This window comes from Rhinopithecus bieti, unplaced genomic scaffold, assembly GCF_001698545.2.
Source record: "Rhinopithecus bieti isolate Rb0 unplaced genomic scaffold, ASM169854v2 scaffold_31531, whole genome shotgun sequence".
Lineage (NCBI taxonomy): Eukaryota > Metazoa > Chordata > Mammalia > Primates > Cercopithecidae > Rhinopithecus > Rhinopithecus bieti.
In genome coordinates, this window is record NW_016814088.1 from 2,982,581 (window position 1) to 3,004,306 (window position 21,726).

At 33.4% G+C, this 21,726-nt stretch overlaps 2 protein-coding genes across 2 annotated transcripts in view; both read left to right on the plus strand.

Moving 5' to 3' along the window:
* The first annotated feature begins 15,493 nt into the window (after positions 1 to 15,493).
* DEFB113 (defensin beta 113) lies at positions 15,494 to 16,441 on the plus strand. The gene is given in 3 exon segments (XM_017849601.1): positions 15,494 to 15,551; positions 16,252 to 16,404; positions 16,407 to 16,441. Coding segments are annotated over 3 exon segments (246 nt in total).
* A 4,568-nt stretch (positions 16,442 to 21,009) lies between these two features.
* Positions 21,010 to 21,726, plus strand: part of DEFB114 (defensin beta 114) — a 5,218-nt gene continuing 4,501 nt past the window's right edge. Inside the window, exon 1 of the mRNA XM_017849600.1 lies at positions 21,010 to 21,064. Coding sequence (XP_017705089.1) covers positions 21,010 to 21,064 — 55 coding nt within the window. The remainder of the gene's footprint in view (positions 21,065 to 21,726) is intronic.

Sequence of the window (21,726 nt, forward strand, 5' to 3'; positions counted from 1 at the left end):
CTGCAAATTTTCTGCAACTTGCTTATGTCTATTCAGTTTAGTCTCACACTTTCTCTTTTTCACTGGAACAACCAGTTGTACTTTACAATAAACACTACTTTTGTTTTCCTTAACACAACCAAACACTTTCCCATACCTTATAGCTTTGCTTGCCAAAAGCACATCTTGTCTTTTTCATATACTTGCATATAAAGTTGTTTCCCTTTTCATTTCTAACAACATTATTTACATATATTCATTAGAATTCTTAGTCTTTAACGACCTTAATTTCTAGCAAACACTAGGAAGCAAGCAATTGCAAACTATATGTCACACTAGCATCTACAGAGTAGACTTTCAAATCTATGAATTATAACTCACAGGAGCATGTGCTTATTCATAATATAATTTTTCAGTGTGGCACAAACTATGTTTACTAATAGTCCCACCTATCTTGAATTTATCCATAATAAGAAACTGTATGGGAGGAAAATTTTTATCTCTATCCTCTTAGGTTTTTTGGCAAGAAGTGAGAATTAAATTTTTATTTACGCAGACTTCCCTCAGCCTTGACTTTCCATTCTTCATAATAAGAATATTAAAACCTTCTGGTATAAGAAGGACATCTTTCAAATAGGAATTTTATCTTACATGCATCTATTTAGTTCACTTGTTTTTAGCAATTATACTTGGAATCCTCGGGATGGTGAAATATTAAACAGCTGGCTTGCCATCAGTTGGAGTTATTTTTTCTTACAGACAAATTTTAAAATGTAGAGGTAATATAAAATGATTTTACTAATAAACCTAGAAAACTGTACATGTGTATTATATTTAACGCCAACAACTCTGAAGACATTCCTGTTTTAATCTAGCTGGCACACTTTTACTAGCTTTTATTTACTGAAATGTATGCCAGATCACACGAACCTGAAAAACATTATAGGTTACTTTCTATCTTTCTAAGTGCATAAAAAATATTTTACATAAGTGTTTCTTTTTTTAAGTCAATTAAATAAACATTTTTAGAATTTAATTTTTGCAGTACCATGAAGAATATAGGGAAATATCACATACACATAATACAGACATATGTAAACATATAAACTCAAACAGATGCTATAGATTATATTTAAATATTTTAGCCATGTGACAAGCATAATAACACAAAGCTCACTAACGCATTAAAGAATATCTAGAGTTGAATTTTTTTTCTGGCCATGCCAATGAAGCAAGATTACTTACCCTGATGGTTAAAGCTTTTGACTACTATTTGTGGAAAATATTGTTAAGATTTTTAAAAATGTATATTCTTGGGCAGATGCAGTGGCTCACGCCTGTAATCCCAGCACTTTGGGAGGCCAAGGTGGGCGGATCACAAGGTGAGGAGTTTGGGACCAGCCTGGCCAAAATGGTGAAACCGTGTCTGCACTGAAAATACAAAAATTAGCCGGGCATCACGGTGGGCGCTTGCAGTCCCTGCTACTCTGGTGGGGGCTGAGGCTGGAGAATCGCTTGAACCCGGGAGGCGGAGCTTGCAGATCGTGCCACTGCACTCCAGCCTGGGTGACAGAGTAAGACTCCATCTCAAAAACAAAAACAAACAAACAAACAAGAAACAAACAAACAAAAAACTATATTCTTAAAGAGTCAAACTTCGATTTTTTAAATATTTTTGATACCTTTGAATATCAATTAGAGAATGTATCTCATAGCTTTTTTGACATTTTAGATTTTTTTTCTAATGTGCCTTACAAATGAATAATTTTTTCTAAAAGTTCCACACTGTGGACAGTGTAATCCCAAGTTGTCCTTAGTAAGGTGTTAATCCATTTTTATGACACCACACAGGTTCTGGGTCCATAAATTTTTGTATCTCGAATTAGCTGTTACCCTAGAAAATAAAGTCCCAGATTCCTGGTATCCTAAACTTAGATTTAAAGAAACTTATTTTCAGTTACCTATCTGAGGACTCCAACTTGATCCATTTCAGCTAGTTATCAGGTCCAATCCAATCTTGGACCCAGTCCACTAAAATAATTGCTCAAATAAACTTCAGTAATTCAAAACACAAATTTGTAGAGTTCAAATCTTACAGGGAACTCATTGACAACCTCTCGTTGCTCCAAGAGAACAATAGGCACAATCGATGCTGGCAATCACCTATGCTGGTCACTCAGTGCTCCTGGGGTCACCAGAGGTCTTCTTTGAATCCCTCTTTTGGTACTAAACCATTAAAAATAAAAACTTTAGTCAAATTAAATATAGTAGAATTTATTTAAGGACATAATAGTTCATGAGTTGGGCAGCACCCTGAACCACTGGAGTTATAGAGAGCTCCACCCCAACAATGTGACTATTGAGTTTTAGAGGCCAGACAAAAAAATATAGAAGTGGAGAAATTACCTATTTGGGCATAGTGTGATAAGGCATCTGCCTTATTTGGGCATAGTGTGATGACTTGGCTGAAACTTGCCTGGTTGTGATTAGCTGAAAAATCAGCTATTTGTTATACTCAAGGTTGCTTTTGTTTGGTTTACATACAAAGTTATGTTGCAGTTCACTATGTAGGGACTCAACAAATGGAGCTGCCTTAGGCCAAATTAAACTAATTTCACATGCCCACCATAAGAAGAGCAACAAGGTAAAGAAGAGAGTAAATTAGGTGCTCTAAATGTTGTAATACCAGCATCACCACAATCCCCCCACACAAATTATTGCAGACAAAATAATAACATTCCCATTGTCTTAATAAGGGTTTAAGATGATAGAAAGCAGACGTTTCTATCCTTTCCCTAATAAGACACACACACACACACACACACACACACACACACACACCCCACTATAAATATACAAGACTGCCTAGATTCAGGTCATAATTTGGCAAGTGTGAATTTTTGAACCTCTCTGTCTTTTTATCTTCACTTTTCCTCTTTCTTTGCTCTGAGAGGCTGCACAGTAATAAAAGTGCTTCATTGCCACAAAGGCAATATGCAGGCCCACACTAAACACTTTAGTAATGCTTTTCCTTTGGTTGCTAAGCTAGAGCTATTGTCATGAAAGTCTGCACGTTTATCCCATAGCATTCTTAAAAAGCAATTGTTATCTTATGTAATTCCAACTCAATTTCTGCTTTGCCAAAAAGTCTATCTTCTCAGTATCATAACATGTATCAGATTTAGGAAACTCATTGACAATTTGAGCCTAAATTATTTAATTCAGGATGCCAATTTCATATCTATACTAAGTTATATTCTTGGACATATTAATCATTTGTGTTGCTTACAATATATATATTTTCCTTGTAGGTGAATTGCATGGGAAGCCAAGTTATAAAAAGTTTTCTCAGTGAGAGTAGAGTAAGAAGAGCTGAAGTTAGAAGGGGATTAAATGCTAAATAAAATGAAAATTATGTCCTAATGATTTCATTTCCAAAATAAATTTACTGCTACCAGGTAGGTCTAGCATTTACATAAACATGCATATATTTTTCCTTAGGAAATCGTTTTCCCTCATAAATTAACTGCCAGGCATGATTAGTCTTTGTCTCATATGGCTTTTTTTCTCTACAATTTCACCTGTAAGTGTTCACTTTTTGATTAACATTGTCTTGCTTTAGCTGTATTGCTACAGAGAGAGAGGCAGTGTTTGGAATATGGGCATTGATGTCACACTGCGTGAAGTCTGATGGCCTGTGGGCTAGTTGGGACCTATTCTTATGAATCATGTAATCTTGAGCAAGTTACTTAACTTGTCTATGTTTTGGTTTCCTATAAATAAAATGGGAGTAGCAACAGCTAATTTCCAAATTTATAATACATGCCTGGCACAATTACTTAGTATATGTGAATGGCAATATTTATGTTCATTCTGATTTTATTCACCTATTTGTCACCAGAAATAATTTTTATTTACTTAATGCACTTCTGTATATTTTATTTGATTAAAGATATGTGATCTGTCTACTTTATATTTCAAAGGAAAAGGGGATACGGCAGTGTTGAACATGAGTTGAAAGTTGATGTCAAATCATGTTCAATGATGTGATGATGGGATGATGTGATGGTGCTACATGTGCACTAAGGATGTAAGGGAATTAGTTGTGAGACTGATGATAATGGAACAGATGAGCCAGCAGAAGAAGAGCAGACAGGAAAAGAAAGCAGCTGAGATGATTCACATGTACACCATTCCAGCTCCCACTTCCCCAGATCTGCTTGCTGAATTTGCATAATCTGCTTGCTGAATTAGGAATTTGCGTCGGACTTGTTTTTAACCCTGAAATAAAATCTTCTTTTTTTCTTCTGAGCTATATTGAGTGGTTTTCTCTTACTTGCAAATGATAATTTTAAACAGAACAGAGAAATATTTTTGATGATTTATTTCTCAGTGTGTGTGTGTGTGTGTGTGTGTGTGTGTGTTGGCAGATAGGCTACACATATCAGATGCTGTATTCAATTGCCACCTACAATATGATCAATCAACAGAATGCATCATATGCTCAAGAGGTGAAATACACTAGTTCGAAGGACAAAGCATATAATCTTTCAAATTTTATTTGCAAATTATGGAAAGGATGACTCAGTTATCAAGAAAAAAGCAGACTCAGGAAAGAATATTGATTTTATTGCTTGGGCTTCCTGTTGATGTAGTAGGCAGTAGGAAAATTGAGATCTTCTTTCTTTTCTCTTTTAGTATTGTTTTAGATATATGAGATAGAGAGAGAGAGAGAGAGAGAGAGAGAGATACATACATACATACATACATACATACATAGGTTTTAAGTTTCCTTCCAACACCATGCTTGAGACTTTATTTCACTGGGCAAAATTATAGCTAAAAAAAAAAAAAAACTTCAGAGATTTTCAAATCTAATAATATGGCAGAGAGAGCTAAGTTAGAGCTCTTACTGCTACGAATACACAGAAGTTTTAAATAGAATTAATTTTTAAAATAGTTAAAATTATGTAGAATTCTCTCTAGAATGAGACAGCTCTACATATTAGACAAAAGAAGAAAATGAAGCTAGAGTGATATGAGTAAGAAGGGAAGGAGAGAATGTACAACCAACCCCTGCAAGAGCCGTAGAGCCACAGTCATGTAGTTCCATGCAAGACTGAGGATCGGAAGGAAACATTGTTTGGGATAGTGACATGAAAGATTATAGGTGTCACACTAGGGAAGTGTATAAAAAGAAGAGTATATGTTTGATATGCCATCTGGAGACCATGAAAAATGAGTCATCAAATTGTTCAGGAGAGAGGGGCATAGATTTCAGCTGGAGAACCAATGACAGCAACAGAAGCACAGAGCAGAAGTGATCCCCATTATGAGGTAACAAGTGCAAAATCATTAAAATAGCAGTGAACCTCAGAGCCATGAGCAAACCACAAAGTTGTGAGTGAAGTCACAAGGTGGCAATGACCTACTAGCCACTTCAAAAGAGAATATAATGGCCATCAAGCAGAACACAAAAGCCACAGCAGACTCTGCAGGGGACGTGGGAGACCTGTGGGCTGGGTGTCTAAAAGTAGAATGTCCATGGGTGAAAGACAAATTGTTCAATAAATTTCAGCCACATTGTTTTATTATGTTTCTACAAATAACTATGAAAGCTGGGGAGATACTTTAAAAACAGTTAATAACGTTGTCTGAATAAAAACTAGAGTTTCAGGGTTTTTCACTGCCATGAAATCATTATGAAACTTAACAGTCTGGAAAAATACCAAGACTTGAATGATGGCATACAGATTCTCTAATTTTTTTAAGCCTTGCTAGTGAAATTTTTTCAGCTATACTCCTGCTCGATAAGTGGTAGATTCAATTAGCTTCTAAGATTTAGTGAATCAACTATAATTATAAAGGAATAACTCATTCAAACTCTAAAGAGCTTTATATATACAATCTCAGTTTCCTGTTTTAAGAAAGTCCACCAACCTACCAGGAAATTGGTATTTCTAATGTTTGCCATCTTTTTGGTACATATTTCTTCAAATAAGTGTAACATATTTATCGGAATTTTTCTTGAAAACTATAGAAGGGTATTCTTGAAGTAATTTCCAGATTATTATGTATGATCCAAGTAAACATAGGGCTGGTAAAATAGTACTGACAAAAAGTTAATGATTAATTCAGCAGAACATTACCAAACTTGTGACTGAGAACATCAAGGTTGAAAGAGGTTGTAAGGTGTGACTGGTAGCCCTAAGTTTATGGGTAAAATAGTAATTCTTTATTTTTTACATTTTTAACTCTAAACTGAAATCTGAACCTAAATTTAAATCATTCCGTTTTATTTATACTGGTTGTAACTCTTTTCTAACACATATTCTTGTTAAACATTTTAATTTGTATCTTATGAGAGGAAATAGCCTAAGAGAGCTGCATCCTTCCCTAATTGATTTTTTTTTCTCTGAACTGCAACTCACTTCACTGATTGAAAGTGAAACTAACTGCAGAATTTCAGTTTTTAAAAAAACTGCATAACCAAATGCATGCTCTTATTTCTGCTTTCATCCCAACTTCCACCATAACAAAAACATACATTGAAGATGAATGAAAGAATAGTTATCACTGCAACAATGCACTTCTAACATGTTCTAGTCACCACATTCTGGGGGTACCTTCTCTGTATACGTACTGGTGAGAGGACCAATAGCACAACTGTGATAAGTACCTGCTTAAATGATGTGCTCTAGGGCCTCACTACATACTCACTACATAAAGTGTGTTTCACAGACCAGGAGCATTTCTACTACAAGCTTGCTTGTTTAAAAAAAAAAAAAAGGTTATCCTTGCCCTGCCCCAGGCTTATTGAACTGGAATCTGCGTTTTAACAAGAACCCAGGTGATTTATGTGCATGCCACAGTTCAGGAAACACTATTTTAGTGACATCAAAACTGCATCCTTTCACTGATCAATCTTTCTCTCTTCTTTCCTCCTTATCTTTTCCTCTCTTTTCTTCTCTCTCCTCTCTGTCTTTTTCCTCAAGTGTTTATTCTCATCATTTTTCTGTTTAGTGTTTACTCATCTCTCAGCTAACCAGAAATATTCCTCATGAGAGTTTCTGTTTCTTCCTCTGTATAAGACGGTAACATAGTTGGGGGATGCAAATGTACCTTAAAGTGCACATTTATTGTGAGATAAAAGAAAAACCCATGGCTCTAAACTCCCACATAGCTCAGCATATCCTATTATAGAATTGTTCCTTTAGAAGGCACAGAGAGTACAACTCAAGGCTGACCAGAAAATGGGAGGAAACACCAAATACGTATCAATGATTAATGATCAGATAATAGGTCAGAACATTGGGACAGGCACTTCTCAATTGTGGTCAGATGTGAGAGACAAAAGTTTGGACAGGTTCACAGTGAGGAGAACCTAGCAAACCCATGGGGACAGTTAAGAGCAAAGGGAGAAATGGATAATCAGCTCAGATAAACAACTTATCCGAGCTACCATCTTTTCCCTAATAGAACCCTGCAGGAGTCTTCAAAATCACCTCCCTGCCTGACTCTACTTCTACTCCCCTCCTGATTGTTCCAGAATTTGTAACACTCAAATGGCATCCACCAAACTTATAAAATCCATCACTTCATCATGGAGTGAAATGCCTTGTGGGATTCATTCCCTGACCTCACCCCTACCACTTGCCCCTTTGCTCAGTAAACATTATCTCACTGGCCTGATTTTTCTTCTTTACACACATTATGCTTTCAGAAACATTTAGCTTGGTGTCTCTGCATGGAGACACTCTTTGTTGGACACCTTCTTCTTAGGATGGTAGAAATTATCTTTGATCACTTATGATAATGCCTTTCATGATAATCACTCTCGTTTCTAACACATTGTTGAATTTTATGCAGAGTAATTAATATCTGAAATAACTAATTTACTTGATTATTATGTGACTCATGTCACTTGTGGTAAACCCTACAAGGGCTATGACCGTGTCTTTCTCGCTTACTGCTGTATTCTAGAGTGTCAAGTTGTGCCTACATAGAGTAAGAACTCAGTATTTTTTAAAAATTATTAATGACTGCTTTTTTATCAGGTTCATGCATAATCTTATTTAATATGCAATACAATTCAGTAAGTTTGATGTTACAAGCACCATTTTATAGATGAGAAATGGGACTTTAAAAGATCACTTGGGTGGTAAAACATGCCTGAAATTCAAACCCAGACCTTTCTAATGTCAAAGAAAAGGCTCATTCTATAGTCTAAACAGTTCATTTAATCAAAAGGTACCAGATGAAGGTGACTTATCAAGGGTGTAGATGCTCATAAGTAGGGAATTGTATTAAAGGGTCCCTGGAAATACTTTATAAATCTTGTTCCTTCATTTATGAGAGTCTGTGGACCACTTTCAAAGTGATGCAAGCATGCAGTTGAAAACTCTGTTCTTTAGTTTTAGATCTTAAAAGTAAATTCTTACTTATAGGAGCTCATTTTAGATGCTATTTTCTCAGATGTCATCTGACTTGTGGTCATTTTTAACAATGTAAGGTCCTCATATTATGGAGAAGTGAAGAAAAATTATGCTTCACATGTGGCATCAGCAAGGGACATATTTCTGTAAGGATTGTGGACAATATAGACAAACATTTTCAGATATTTTTAACTATTTTAGTTGTTTTATTCCTACTCTTTTTTTTTTGCTTTTTTTCCAACTGTAAATATAGTATACACTATTGTATACACGCACATGTGTAATTTCTTTCATAAGTAGTTTTCTGACTCACAAAGCATAAGAAAATATCAAAGGAAGAAAGTTTCTGATAGAACTCTGGCTTAAGGCTCCTGGAGCTATTAGTATAGTCAAATGTAGAGGGTAAGAATTTAAAGGGAAGAAGCATTAGTTTAGGTACCAACTACTTACCTTACAAAATTTACTCTTTATCTCTTCTAGATGACTAATTTTATTCCCAGTACCCCCAAGAAAGCTGATGCTTAGAAAGGATATGTACCTTGCCCAATGCACACAGCCAGAGAGGAGTAAAAAGGACACTGTTACTTTTTGTACGTACTCAGGTGGTCTGTCCACAATCACATGCATATTCACGTTCTCTGGAGCTTGGTGGGATGAAGAAAATGCCACAGTCTGCATTCCAGGCATCACTTAATTAGAAGGGAAGTGAAGAGACTTAAGTGGAAGAAATGATGTAGATGAATTCATGCCCAACAAAAATAGAGTGTGACTAAATCTGTGCTGTTAGACTTGGGTAAATATCAGAATGATGGAGATGGGGGCATATATTTTAAAATGTAGTGTTCTAGACCACCCCTCCCAAATAATATAATGATACCATTCAGGGGTGTTGCTCAGGGTATGTATTTTTTTAATCATTCCAAGTGATTTTAAAAATTGTCAAGCTCAGAGAACCACTGATTTAATTAATCTCTCTGCTATTTCCGGCATGAATTCATCTTTTATTTTTAGTTTCCATCGGTCATCTACCATTTACCAAAGTTTAAATAGCTGTAAGCTTTGCTATAAACAGGTCTATAAAGACATTAGAGAAGCTCATTATTGCCTTTCAGAAATTTATTCATGCACAAATTCACTGATTATAGTGTGTTTGATAAGAACATGGATTCAAGAATCAGACTGCTTTGGAGTCTAATGTCAGCAATGGTCATTACTAGTACAGTGACTTTGAACAAGTAATTAAATGAATGCCTCTACGTTTCTTTCTTTCTTTTTTGAGACGGAGTCTCCCTGTGTCGCCCAGGATGGAGTACAGTGGCGTAATCTGGGCACATCGCAACCTCTCGGCCTCCAAAAATGTTGGGATTACAGTCTTGAGCCAACACGCCCGGCCGCCTCTAAGTTTCAATCACACCACTGCAAAATGATGACAGTAAAACTAGTACCTGAATCATAAGGTTGCTATTATGTCTAGTTGTAGAATGTTAAAGATAATAGTTGTAGAATGTTAAAGCAGTAACCAATATTTAGTTAATGCTAATTAAATATTCATTATTCCCTATTGGGAATCTAGCAAGAACCAAGCCTTATGTTAAATAAAAAATACAAAAAGAGAAAAGGTGGTTATAAAGATTATCCTGTGGCTACAGTTTATATGCTCTTTTAGGATATTTATCTTATTCTCCCTTATACAAAACATATTTAAAGTAGTAAGTTACAATTACTTTTTTAAACTTTGGAAAGCTGAGCATAAGTTCCTCCTCATTAACTTCTATACACCCCCAAAAAGAGAAAAGAATAGATAACAGCTCCTTATGAATTAGTCTCTGATCCCTTAGGATTAGAAACTGAATTAAATATTATGAAATCCATTTTCTCTAAAGTGTCACTTTCTTTGTTAAAAAACTTTTGTTTTAAGTTCAGGGATACAAGTGCAGGTTTACCCCCTCTGAAGGAAAGGAAAGATTGCAGTTGAGTGAGATTTAAATAACATGGATTCCATGAGCAAATTAGTCTTCATCTGGGTAAAATTTGAATTGACATACAAAAGTAGATCATATGCAAAACATGTTAATTAAATATCTAATTACTATTGTGAATCTATGATCTATAACTTTAAAGCTCAGAAGTAGGAAGAGGAGACAAATAACAACTATTATTATAATAATGTGCACCAGAATAATCAACATTCTATTTTTAAAATTTAAATTTAAATCTACAATGACATTAATTTCCTTAGTTTGATATTATTTACTGAGTACATGATACCAAAATGTAATCATATTGTAACAGTTACAGAATGCCATCTTTCTTAAACTACCAACTTCAGTGATAGCCTAACAAATGCAGACATTAAGAAGTAATAAGTAATAACATATGAAGTACATTTTTATTAGACAGCATTGTTTAAATTTCTACTAAGCAGTGGTTACTGAAGACAATTTCAAATAAGTATTTTTGAAATCACTGTATAAATAGCTGAAACTACAACGGGCTTTGCCTACTTTGCTATAGTTTTCTTTTATATTATCTTTCTCACCATATATTAATCCGTACACTTAAAACTCCATGTCTTTACCCTTCCTTCCTCTTTCTTACCACCCACCCTTCACTAACACTGCAAATTTAAAGCCCTGAGCTTCAGGATATTTTTGGAATCATGGGAGACAGACATCTTCTTTCACATTGGAATAGATAATTATTGGAATGACGTAACTGAAACATATCCACTGTACTAAAGTTTTATTGTTGTTATTATTATTGATAAGGCAGCCAAATTTGATTCTGCAATAACTGTGTTGTATGGCTGTGGGAAAATCACTCATGATCAATGCTTTCATGTGTGACTTCTTTTAAAAAATGATTCATGTTTAATAACATAATACAAAAAATGCATTTGATAAGCTATAAAATTTATTCACCAAAATCAGAATGGAACACATAAGCTCACAGAAGCCAAACAGTTTTTTTTCACCAGATCATACATTACAGTGGTTATTGTTAACGCTGATAAAATTCAAGGTTTATGTTACTGCCTTTGATGACCATTTATGGCTTAATATAGAGAAAGAACAACCAGTCAGGCTAGAGTTCCACATGAGAAATTGTTTTTACTTGTCTTAAGTGAGAATACAGAACATGCAATAGTTCTTTCCATTACTTGGAGTGTCAGAGAAGACTCAACCCAGATTAGAAAACATACTTGTTGGGATAAAAGGGAAGGTGAGGGGATACTATTCTCCAAGGTTGTTCTAAATTGTCGTAGGTTTCTCTTCAAACTTTCTGCTTTTAGTAGTGTCCCTCAGCTGTAAAAATAAAAGGTGAGGCAATAGAATACCACTCAGCCATGAAAAAAGAATAACATTTTGTTATTTGCATCAACAAGGATGGAACTAGAGGACATTATGTTAAGTGGAATAAGCCACGGAAATACAAACATTGCACATCCTCACTCATATGTGAGATCTTAGGAAAAGTTAAACCAGATGCTGGAAAGGACAGTAAAGAGGTGGGGAATAAAGGGAATGACTAATAAGTACAAAAATGCAGTTAGATAGAAGGAATAACAACTAGTGTTTGGTAGCACAATAGACTTACTATACTTAATAAAATTTATCATATATTTAAAAACAATGAAAATAGTAGAATTGGAATGTTAGTGACACACAAAAAAGATCAATGGTTGAGGCAATGGATACCCCAGTTACCCTGATTTGATCATCATACATGGTATGTTTGTATAAAGGCAGCACATGTACACCATAAATATGTACAAATGTTATGTATTCATAATAATTGAAAATTACAAATGAATGGAGAGGACAGATAAATTACAATATTCCTTTTGTCTTGGAAACCACATATTTCCATTATTATATAAGTTTCCTTGGAACTCTATGACGACTATCCCAAGTGATTTAGGTATGTAGTAATAATGGTTAAGCATGTGGACTCTGAAAATGTAATGTGTTTAATTCCAGTTTCACCACTTACCAGTAAGCTGACTGACTTTGGATAAATAACTTAATCTCTTTGTGTCAGTTTCTTTGTATGTGAAAATGGGGCTAAACATTATACCTATGTCTTAGGGCTCCCATGAGTTTAAACATATTAGCACATGTAAATTATATAAACTAGTACCTGCAGGCAACAAGCATTTAATAGTTGTTAGCAGCAGAATCAGGCATGACAGAAGCTTAGTCTTTCAGACTCATGGATTCTAAATATATGAACCCTCCACACTGGAGCTTACATAAGAGCTTTTGCAGTGGAAGGAAGTAAAAGTTGTGGCAGACGATCCAGCCTCTGGCATCCACCTATGCCATCTTGTGTTTTCTTAGTAATTCTTATTAGCTTCATCTGTATAATAAATGTTGTATGATTCTTTCAGATTTGAAAACTTCTCAAATTGCCAATGAATATCACTGTTATATAGAGTTAGTCACGTAACAGATTATTTTACTTTAGTTTTAAAGTTTTGCGGCCATCAGTTCATTGAAATATACTTTGTTTTGTGTTTGGGAGTGGGGAGGAGTTGGAATAATGCAGTGACTGGTAGTGAAGAGCAAAGAATGGGAACGGCATTATGGTTTTACTCTGCAAAGAGACCATATGTTGTTTTAGGCTGTTATTCCTAAAATGTGAAAGCTGAGACCCAGTGACTGACTGACAAACCAATACTTTATGCAGAAGACTTAAAGAAAGTATCAAAATTTTGATTGGCAACTCTTGTAAGAGAATAGCATTGCATTTGGTACATTCTTCTGATCATCTCTCTTCTCAGCAACATACCCTTTGCTTGTATTCCCAACATCCACCTCTTGGCCTGGAAAAGTTCCCCTCATAGGCATTTCTCAGCCGAACATCGGTAAAGCCTAACCACCCTCTCTTTTACAAAGAACTTACCTCTCCGAAAATCCTTATCTGTAGTTCTAAACTATACAATTACTGCCTATGATTAACATTGTAAGAAGAAAGATAAAACTTTAAAAAAAATCTCAAACTCCTAAATTCTGATTCAATTGAGTAGAACTATGAGGGCTCATCCACCTTACTATTTAGTTCACACACTTCAGGTCAATTCTCTATTCTTAAAAATTTTCTCTGTACCTCCTCTTTTTTCTGTTAATCACAACACCGATCTCTTTCTCAACCGACTTTCTTTATTTTGCCTCTTGTCTTTCTCCACTAAAAGTCACAACCCCTTAATCACAACCTCAATCTCATTCTCACCCAATTTTCTCTGTTTTGTCTCTTTCTCCCTAAAAAACAAAAGAAACAAATAAAAATGATTTTGTACATAGAAATCTAGAATCTGGATTTCTTCCCGATTACACCGTAAGATACCCATTATAAGCAATAAATAACTCAATTAACTTGCTTTCTATGCATCTTGTTTGATTCTACTTATGTATCTTCCTGGGAGAAGTGAGACCCTTACCTTTGTTCAGTGTGATTCAGACATAATTTGACACAACTTCACTTTTAAACAGATAGGGGAAAATATGCAATTTATGAGTTTAGCTGATGGGCCAGCTCAATGGAAGTGGCTTATTTTATACAGATAAATTGGATATGGTAGCACTCAAGCAAAAATGGGCCCTATTGTCCAAGGTCATTTTCTTATGTACGCTGTCACTATGATACTGCCTGCTTTTTAAAATTCGCCATTGCTATCTTTCTCTGCTTATATTCAATTAGTCTTATTAAATCTCCAACAGTTCAAAGTGTTCTTTTTAGCATTTTATAGGGAGAAAATATTGAGAAAATAGATTTTTCATGGTCTGGCTATAAATACATAGGTACATTTTGAATGAGGAATGAAGCACACAAAAGACAAGAGGACTGGACCTGCTGCTTTTTAACTCAGATTACAGAATATATTTCTAATTTGTTCCCCTCAATGATAGAGGGAGCTAGAATATAAATTAAGTATAAATATAAATATAAATTATGATCTCATCTAATGATAATATAATATCATTAAGTTGTAAGGATACATCTTTTTGAATTTAAAAACCCAGCTCTAGATTTATGAAAGTGGACCAAATTGTTTAAATTCATCTTTCAATTACTTATTAATATTTTTTACATGTTTTCGACTTATCCTTGCTATGAAAAATCTGAATATGATTGGTCCTACCAATCTGGCCATGAAGAAGAGAATCCTAAGGCTTAGATAGATGAATATTTATTCCAAATATACAGATGGTAAACTGAGAACCAGACCCCAAGATTGGTTTTCTCTATCTAAATCTAGTGTTTAGATTCTTAACACACTGCTGTCTACTATCAATAAGATAATCTCATGACTGAGTCATCATTACATGGCATATAAATAATGATACTGATTATTCTTATAGTGCAGCTGTGATAATTGCTAATATAACAGTATTAAAACAGTGATATAGAAATGTTTATTTTCTATTTATAGAAAAATTGAGTCCCAGAAACAGTGTATGGTTCAGGCCATGTGTACAGAGAATATACATGATGGAAATCCATCACACAATTGAGAGAATGAGGAGGAGGGTGGAGGCTGAGAGAAAGAGCTCTGTCATCGTATAACCTGATAATCAATCTCTGTTCCACCAATGACTACATATATAATTTGTAAGCCATTAGATAATCTGCATGACAGTTTTCTCAATTGGAAATCAAGAAGTTCCAATGTTATAGAATTTGCCATGAGAATTAATCCATATAAAGCACTAACAGCCCCTGGTACATAATAAATACTCAAAAAAGCATGTAGCTGAAAATGTAAATGATATTGATTATGTGCTTTTAATTATTTACTGACCAAGAATACTTTAACCCCCTTGTTACAAATATGAAACGAATTCATGTTTGGCTCACCGAGGTTGTAACAGCACTAAACTCTCTACTACACTTGTTTGCTATTTCACAATACTTACATGAATATGCACTCAATCAGGAAAGGCAGCATTAATCAGAATTGTAATCATGCCAAGAAGGCTATAAAAACAAGAGCCCATCTTTCTTTTACCAAAGACTAGCTCAACTCCGAGACATTTTGAGCTCTGTCCCAACTTCTCTCAAGTGTAACTGCATCAACAATGAAGATACTTTGTATTTTTCTGACTTTTGTCTTCACTGTGTCTTGTGGTCCATCAGGTAATATTTGTTATTATAGAAAAGATACAAAGGGCAAAATATTCTTATAAATGCTTTACTCTGAAAATAATAGAAACAAATACATTATTCTTAGGAGATTTCATATGACCTCCTTATAAGGCAATTTATTTTTTCATGGAGGAAGAAATGAATAGAACTGGTAGTTGAGAAAATAATAAAAAAAAAATTTCCCTGAGATGTAGAATTAAATGTATTTATTTTGTTGTTTTGTGTGATTACACTAATTTTTTAGATACTTCCTACTGCCTTCTGTTTCAAAATCAATTTTACCAAGTGATATTGTAGCTACTGTTAAAATTAAGCTTTTTACAGCCAACCTAATGATTGGTAGGGGTAGAGAGAAAAGGGGTTAGAGGTGGATGATTATTTAGAAAACAAAACATGTAGACTATTTCTTCCATGTCTTTTTCTCTTTACTCTGGAGGAAGCATACAGAAATTAGATATTTAAAAATGTTCTATTTACAAAATGATAATTTAAAAAGTTGGTGACAAAAGCAGTATTGTTGGATAAATAAGTATATTATACCAGCTGATAGAGGGAAAAATTTAATAGAGTTGCTTGGGCATGATTTCAGGAACAAAATGGTTTAACTCTACATTTTAAAGAGTTTACTTTATTCATCTCTGTATCTAAGGATATTAAATCTGGACTTATGTTCATAGCTACTTTTTCTTAGTTCCACAGAAAAAAACAAGAGAAGTTGCAGAGAGAAAAAGAGAATGTCAACTTGTTCGTGGTGCCTGCAAGCCAGAATGCAACACCTGGGAATATGTACATTATTACTGTGATGTTAACCCCTGCTGTGTGGTACGGGACTACCAAAAGCCAATCATAACAAAATCACTACTAAACTCTACCGAAAATAAATTACAATTATAAAACACTGTATAACACTACATCATAATAATATTATTAATAAAAATGAATTTTTGCTATCTATCAATCTATATTTAAGTGATTGATCTCTGGCATTCTAGATTACGCAATTATATCATGTCTGGAGAGTTCAGTGTTGACTTAGTGCAAGAGAAATAAAGAAAAAAAGAGTGGTAGCATCTTCTTCACTAAATTGGCAGAAGTTTATCTCCACCCACGTGACAGAGGATTTTGATCCTTTTCTCTTCATCTCTGACCTATTTATTTCCCTGGTATAGAAACATTTATTTCCATATGATCTTTGAGATACTAAACATAAATTATGGTTTATATACCTTCTTATAGTTTCCATATAAATGTGTTTGTTTCTTGGACACAGAGTTATACAGATGCTAATCACATAATAACAGAAGATTGATAAAAATAATTTTAAGAAAGAGCTAACCAAACTGAAAAGGGAGTAAAATGAAATATGTTAACACCTTACCCATGTAAAAATACATCAAAAGGAAAACAGCAGGAGGAAAACACTAAACCCTAAGAGTAGTTATGTTGGAGAGATGGGTTCATGACTGAGTTATTTACTCTTTATAATATTATATTGTTTTGCATATATACTTATAATTTCATGATCACGATAAAAGCAAATTAAAACATCTTAAGAGTTTTAAAATTTTAAATAATTTGAAAATTTAGAACAATACAGAAATGTTCAAAGATAACAGAAAAGTCACTTCTAATTCTAACATCCAGAGCTGACTATTATAATCAATCTTAAACGTAGGCTGCCAATCCAAGGGTCTTCTCTCTTGGTCCTCAAGAATTTTATTTAACTTCTCTCATCTTATACTTCAATGCTTAATGCTTCTGTTTTTGTCCTTGTCTTCAATGAATTCAATGGGTTTCCAAGTTTCCACATTCCATATTAATTTTTTTATAATATTAAAATGACTTTAACATAAACTTTCTTATGAATTATAAAGCATCAGTAAAACTTGACATTCAGAAATTAAAGTATCCACCGAATGTATTTCTTACTTGAACCTGTAACAACAGTTTGGATGGTATAAAAATTTAGGACAGAGGTCTGACTTAGAAGAAATCAAAGAGTTTCAGTGAATTTTAGGTTTAAGAGAAATTGATAACTTGCAGTTTTCTTATTTGAAATATTTGCCTAACAATGTGATTACTCATTAGAAAATATAGTCAGAGGAGCAATCTTGGAAAGGAACATTTATGACATATTAAGTTTATACTTTTCTGCTATATTCATGTGTAAAGCTCAAGAAACAAAAATGTGCTTCCAATATAGATTTGTCAAGCCATTAACTAAAGCAATGAGATAAAATCACGTAATGAAAGGCTACAGACTGAGGTGGTGAAGTCTGAAATCCCAAGGAATAGGATTTAAATAATTCTATGTGAAGAACTGGAACCCACAAAGGAGAATAAGAAGGAGTTAGCCAATATGAAATCAGTCCTAGGCTGTGTCTTCTCAGGTGAGTTTTCAGACATAAAGAAAACGTTAATTTTTGTCACACACAATTCATGAGCATAATAAAATGTTGTGTTTTTTTCCTACTTTAAGCCAACAAGTTTTAGAGTGGTTTATTGCACAGGAATGTAAACCAGAACACAGCTTAACTTTCAAACTACAGAAATTTTTGTTAAGTAGCAATAAGCATTAAATTATGGGTAGCACTTCTGGAAAAATGGAGCAAAAAATTCAGAAAATCTGCTTCTCCATAAAAGTAAGAAAAAGATTGTCATAAAATTACCTAAATCTACTTTATAAAGAGCTCTGCAAATTAACTAGACTTGCAAAAAATCCAAGGAGCCTTTCTTTATTCAAGAAAATTATGGAATCTCCACAATTCTTCCCTCATGAGGTTTTAGTTTTGTTTAAGTAAAATCACAATCTAATTGAATAATTAAAATCTTGTGGAGAGAGCTAAGATTTCTGGTATAGAAACTTCTGCCTCTGGAAAAATAGCAAGGTTTCTTCTTCAAGATACAGGGAGTCCTAAGGCATTCTACTTGTAGTAAGGAAGCCCAGTCAGCCCACATTCACAGACTTTACCATGAGAATTCCATTGCAGAGAGGAAAAGATATGCATGACAACCAAGGAAATCCTACAATGTATTCAGTTATTCATCCAACATATAAGTAAAATCAGCAGCATGAATATCTAAGATCACAATGGCAAACAGAATGCTAGACTCTGAGAAAACAGACCAAGGAAAAGAATGTAATGTAATACAAAACAAACAAACAAACTAAACCTCTCTAAAATGTATTTACAGAGGTATTCAAGAAACCTTTACATCTATAATACAGGACTATTATTCTATGACATAAGAACGATCAGAGAACAGAAAAGGGCACTTATATTCCTTTTTTAGCAAACGAAAAAAAAGTTTGCCTAAAATTGCAAAAGCTAAATATAAAAGTAAAAGATTTATTTAAAATCAAAAAATAACAAATAGACATAAAATCAGAGAGAAAATTATAGAGGAATAGCTAAATGTTTGACTTAAAACAATCCCCAAAAGAGAGAAAATAAACAAACAAATAAGGAGGGAAGAACTTATCAGTGAAAAAAAATAGAGAAAGAGAAGAAAATTTCCCAGATCCAGGGAAAGATATAAGCTCATCAATACCAGAAAGATAACTTATTCATAGGAAATTTACACCAGGAAATGTGTGAATCATAAAGTTTGGGAGATTGAATCAGAAAACCAATGTCCTAATGACATCAAAAGAGAAAAAAATAAAAACATTTAAAAGGAGCTATCCCAGCATTAGAGTTTTCATCAGGAAGACTGGATGCCGGATGTTAGTGGAGTAACAGCTTTCAAGTTCTGAAGGAACATGATTTTGAACCTAGATTTGACATCCAAATAACTAAACGTGAGGGCAGAATAAAAATATTTTTTAGAAAGGAAATGAAATTCTAATTTTAAATAAATCTTTTCTGAAAACAATTCTGGAGGGAGAAAAGCAAGAACAACAACAACAACAACAACAACAACAAAAAGACACGAGATCCAGATCACAGTAAATAAACTCAGGAGGGCAGGTTTAGAAAATCTTAGAATGAAGCAATATCAGGAATCACCTATGCTACTGAGATAAACTTGAAGATAGGGAATGCCTATTATTTATGTTTTGTCCATATGCACAAAGAAAACTGCAGGAAGAAATTCTTTTCAATAATGACTTAAATAAATATAAAACAAATAAAATAAAAACAAAAACACTAAAAAAGAAAGCAGAAAGAAGATAAGAAAAATATAAAAAAATTATTGATAGTAATAATGTTAATAATGATGTCAATTTGACTTTGAAACCAAGAGCATTTCTCTTTGATTAACCTATGTGTTGTGATAATTGGCACATAGAAAAAGGCAAAATATTTGGTAATGCTTATTGTATTACAGTCTAAAAATAAAGCATGTGTTTTAATTCTAATTATACACAGAGTACACATATTATCTTACACAACATAAAAGGAAATGTGCAACAAATGAATGGGATGTGAAAAATGGAGAGAATTGCTGGAGTAACTGGCAAGAGGGCAAATATTTTCATTTTAAATGAGTAAGGCTTAATATTGTAACTACAGTTGATAGGAAAAATGTAAGTGTTTTGTTGAAGATAAACTATAATATTTAAAAAAAATTAACATAACTTCAAAATATTTGATAAAGATAGCCTAGAAAAGAGTGTAAGCAATCTAAATTTGTAGTCTTCTTAGCAGAAACCAAGAGATGTACTCTGGTTGGTAAGCCAAGATAAGATATAAACTACATCCTTGTTCTTATGTTAGTAATCACTAGAAGGCCTAGTGGGCAGGAAGTTATTGCTATTCATTACAAAGTCTCTTCTCATTATTCATTATGTGCATGTAATAAAATATTTAAATGTTTAAAAAAGTGGAGAATTACTGAGCTTTACTAAGAAAACAAGAGTTTCGTGAATATGTAAGTTGTGTCTGAAAAAAATGTAATAGAAATTAGTGACAAATGTGAGGCTTAATATTTGGGTCTTGTAAATGAATAATTTGGGCAAAATTAATGGGATAACATGATATAATTAAAAATTTTTGATATGCAGGCATATTGATAAATTGGCACACCAGATTAGTGACTACAGTAAATTTTGAAAAGTAATCAGCAGATTAATGGACAATGTTCAGTTGTTTTATTTCTGAAGTAGTAAATAAATATTTACCTTAAGTTTATTCCATGGATGCCCCTTTGTGTTGATCACTAATTAATTAGCAATGATATGAAGATGCCATGTTTACAGCTATCATTCACAGAGGGATGCCTCCCAAAAGCTCCATTATTTTCAAGTGTTTTCAATTTGGGTAATTCTGCCCACAGCCATAGTCATTGGAGCAGAGACAGGCACACAAAATTAAAATAATTTCTGGATAATGAGAGTTTCTCTTCCACTAGAAAACTATAAATAGTAAATGTCTTTTGGGTTTTTGGAAAGTTATCTAGTCTCTGCATTCTGTTACCAAATCTTTCAACAGCTTCTTTCTACAGAATGAGGATCTTTAACTATCTCTATTTTCTGTGTTATGTGATCTTCATTCTACCAGGTAAGATAGATGTCTGTTATATTTGTGTAAAACTTCTCATTAGAAACAGAAATAATAAATTATTAATTGTATAATGCAGATTTTTAATGCAATCTTATCAATTAAAGAAGTGTCTTGATTATATCGAATCTTGATTTTCTCATTGATAACATCATTACACTGGTGTACTTTACCTACCTCATTTTCCAAATTGATACGCAGATAAAATGAGATAATGAAGATAAGATCTTTCAACTTTTTTGGACTGAGTTTTCTTCTAGATATTTAAATTCTTAAGAAAACTATAATATATTAAATTTATTTGTAAGTCCCAGAAGTAAAGGCTTAAAAGCAAATAGACCCTAGAGAAACTGAATGAACTGAGAACAGCAGTGTATATTTCTTGGAATATCAATAATAGAATCTATAAGATGATCAAATGGATATTAGAAAATATTTTGAACTGAATGGTAATAAAAATGAGATGAATTAAAGTTCATAGTAGGGTTCACAAGGAAATTAATATAATTATATCCATATATATAAAAAGAATTAAAACTAAAATGTAAAATTTTAACTGATGAATTTAAAAAAAGAAAATCAAATTAAAATGACAGTTACAAGCATGTAATGAGACATAATTAAATATAATAAGTAGAAGACAGAACTAGAGAAAATAAAAA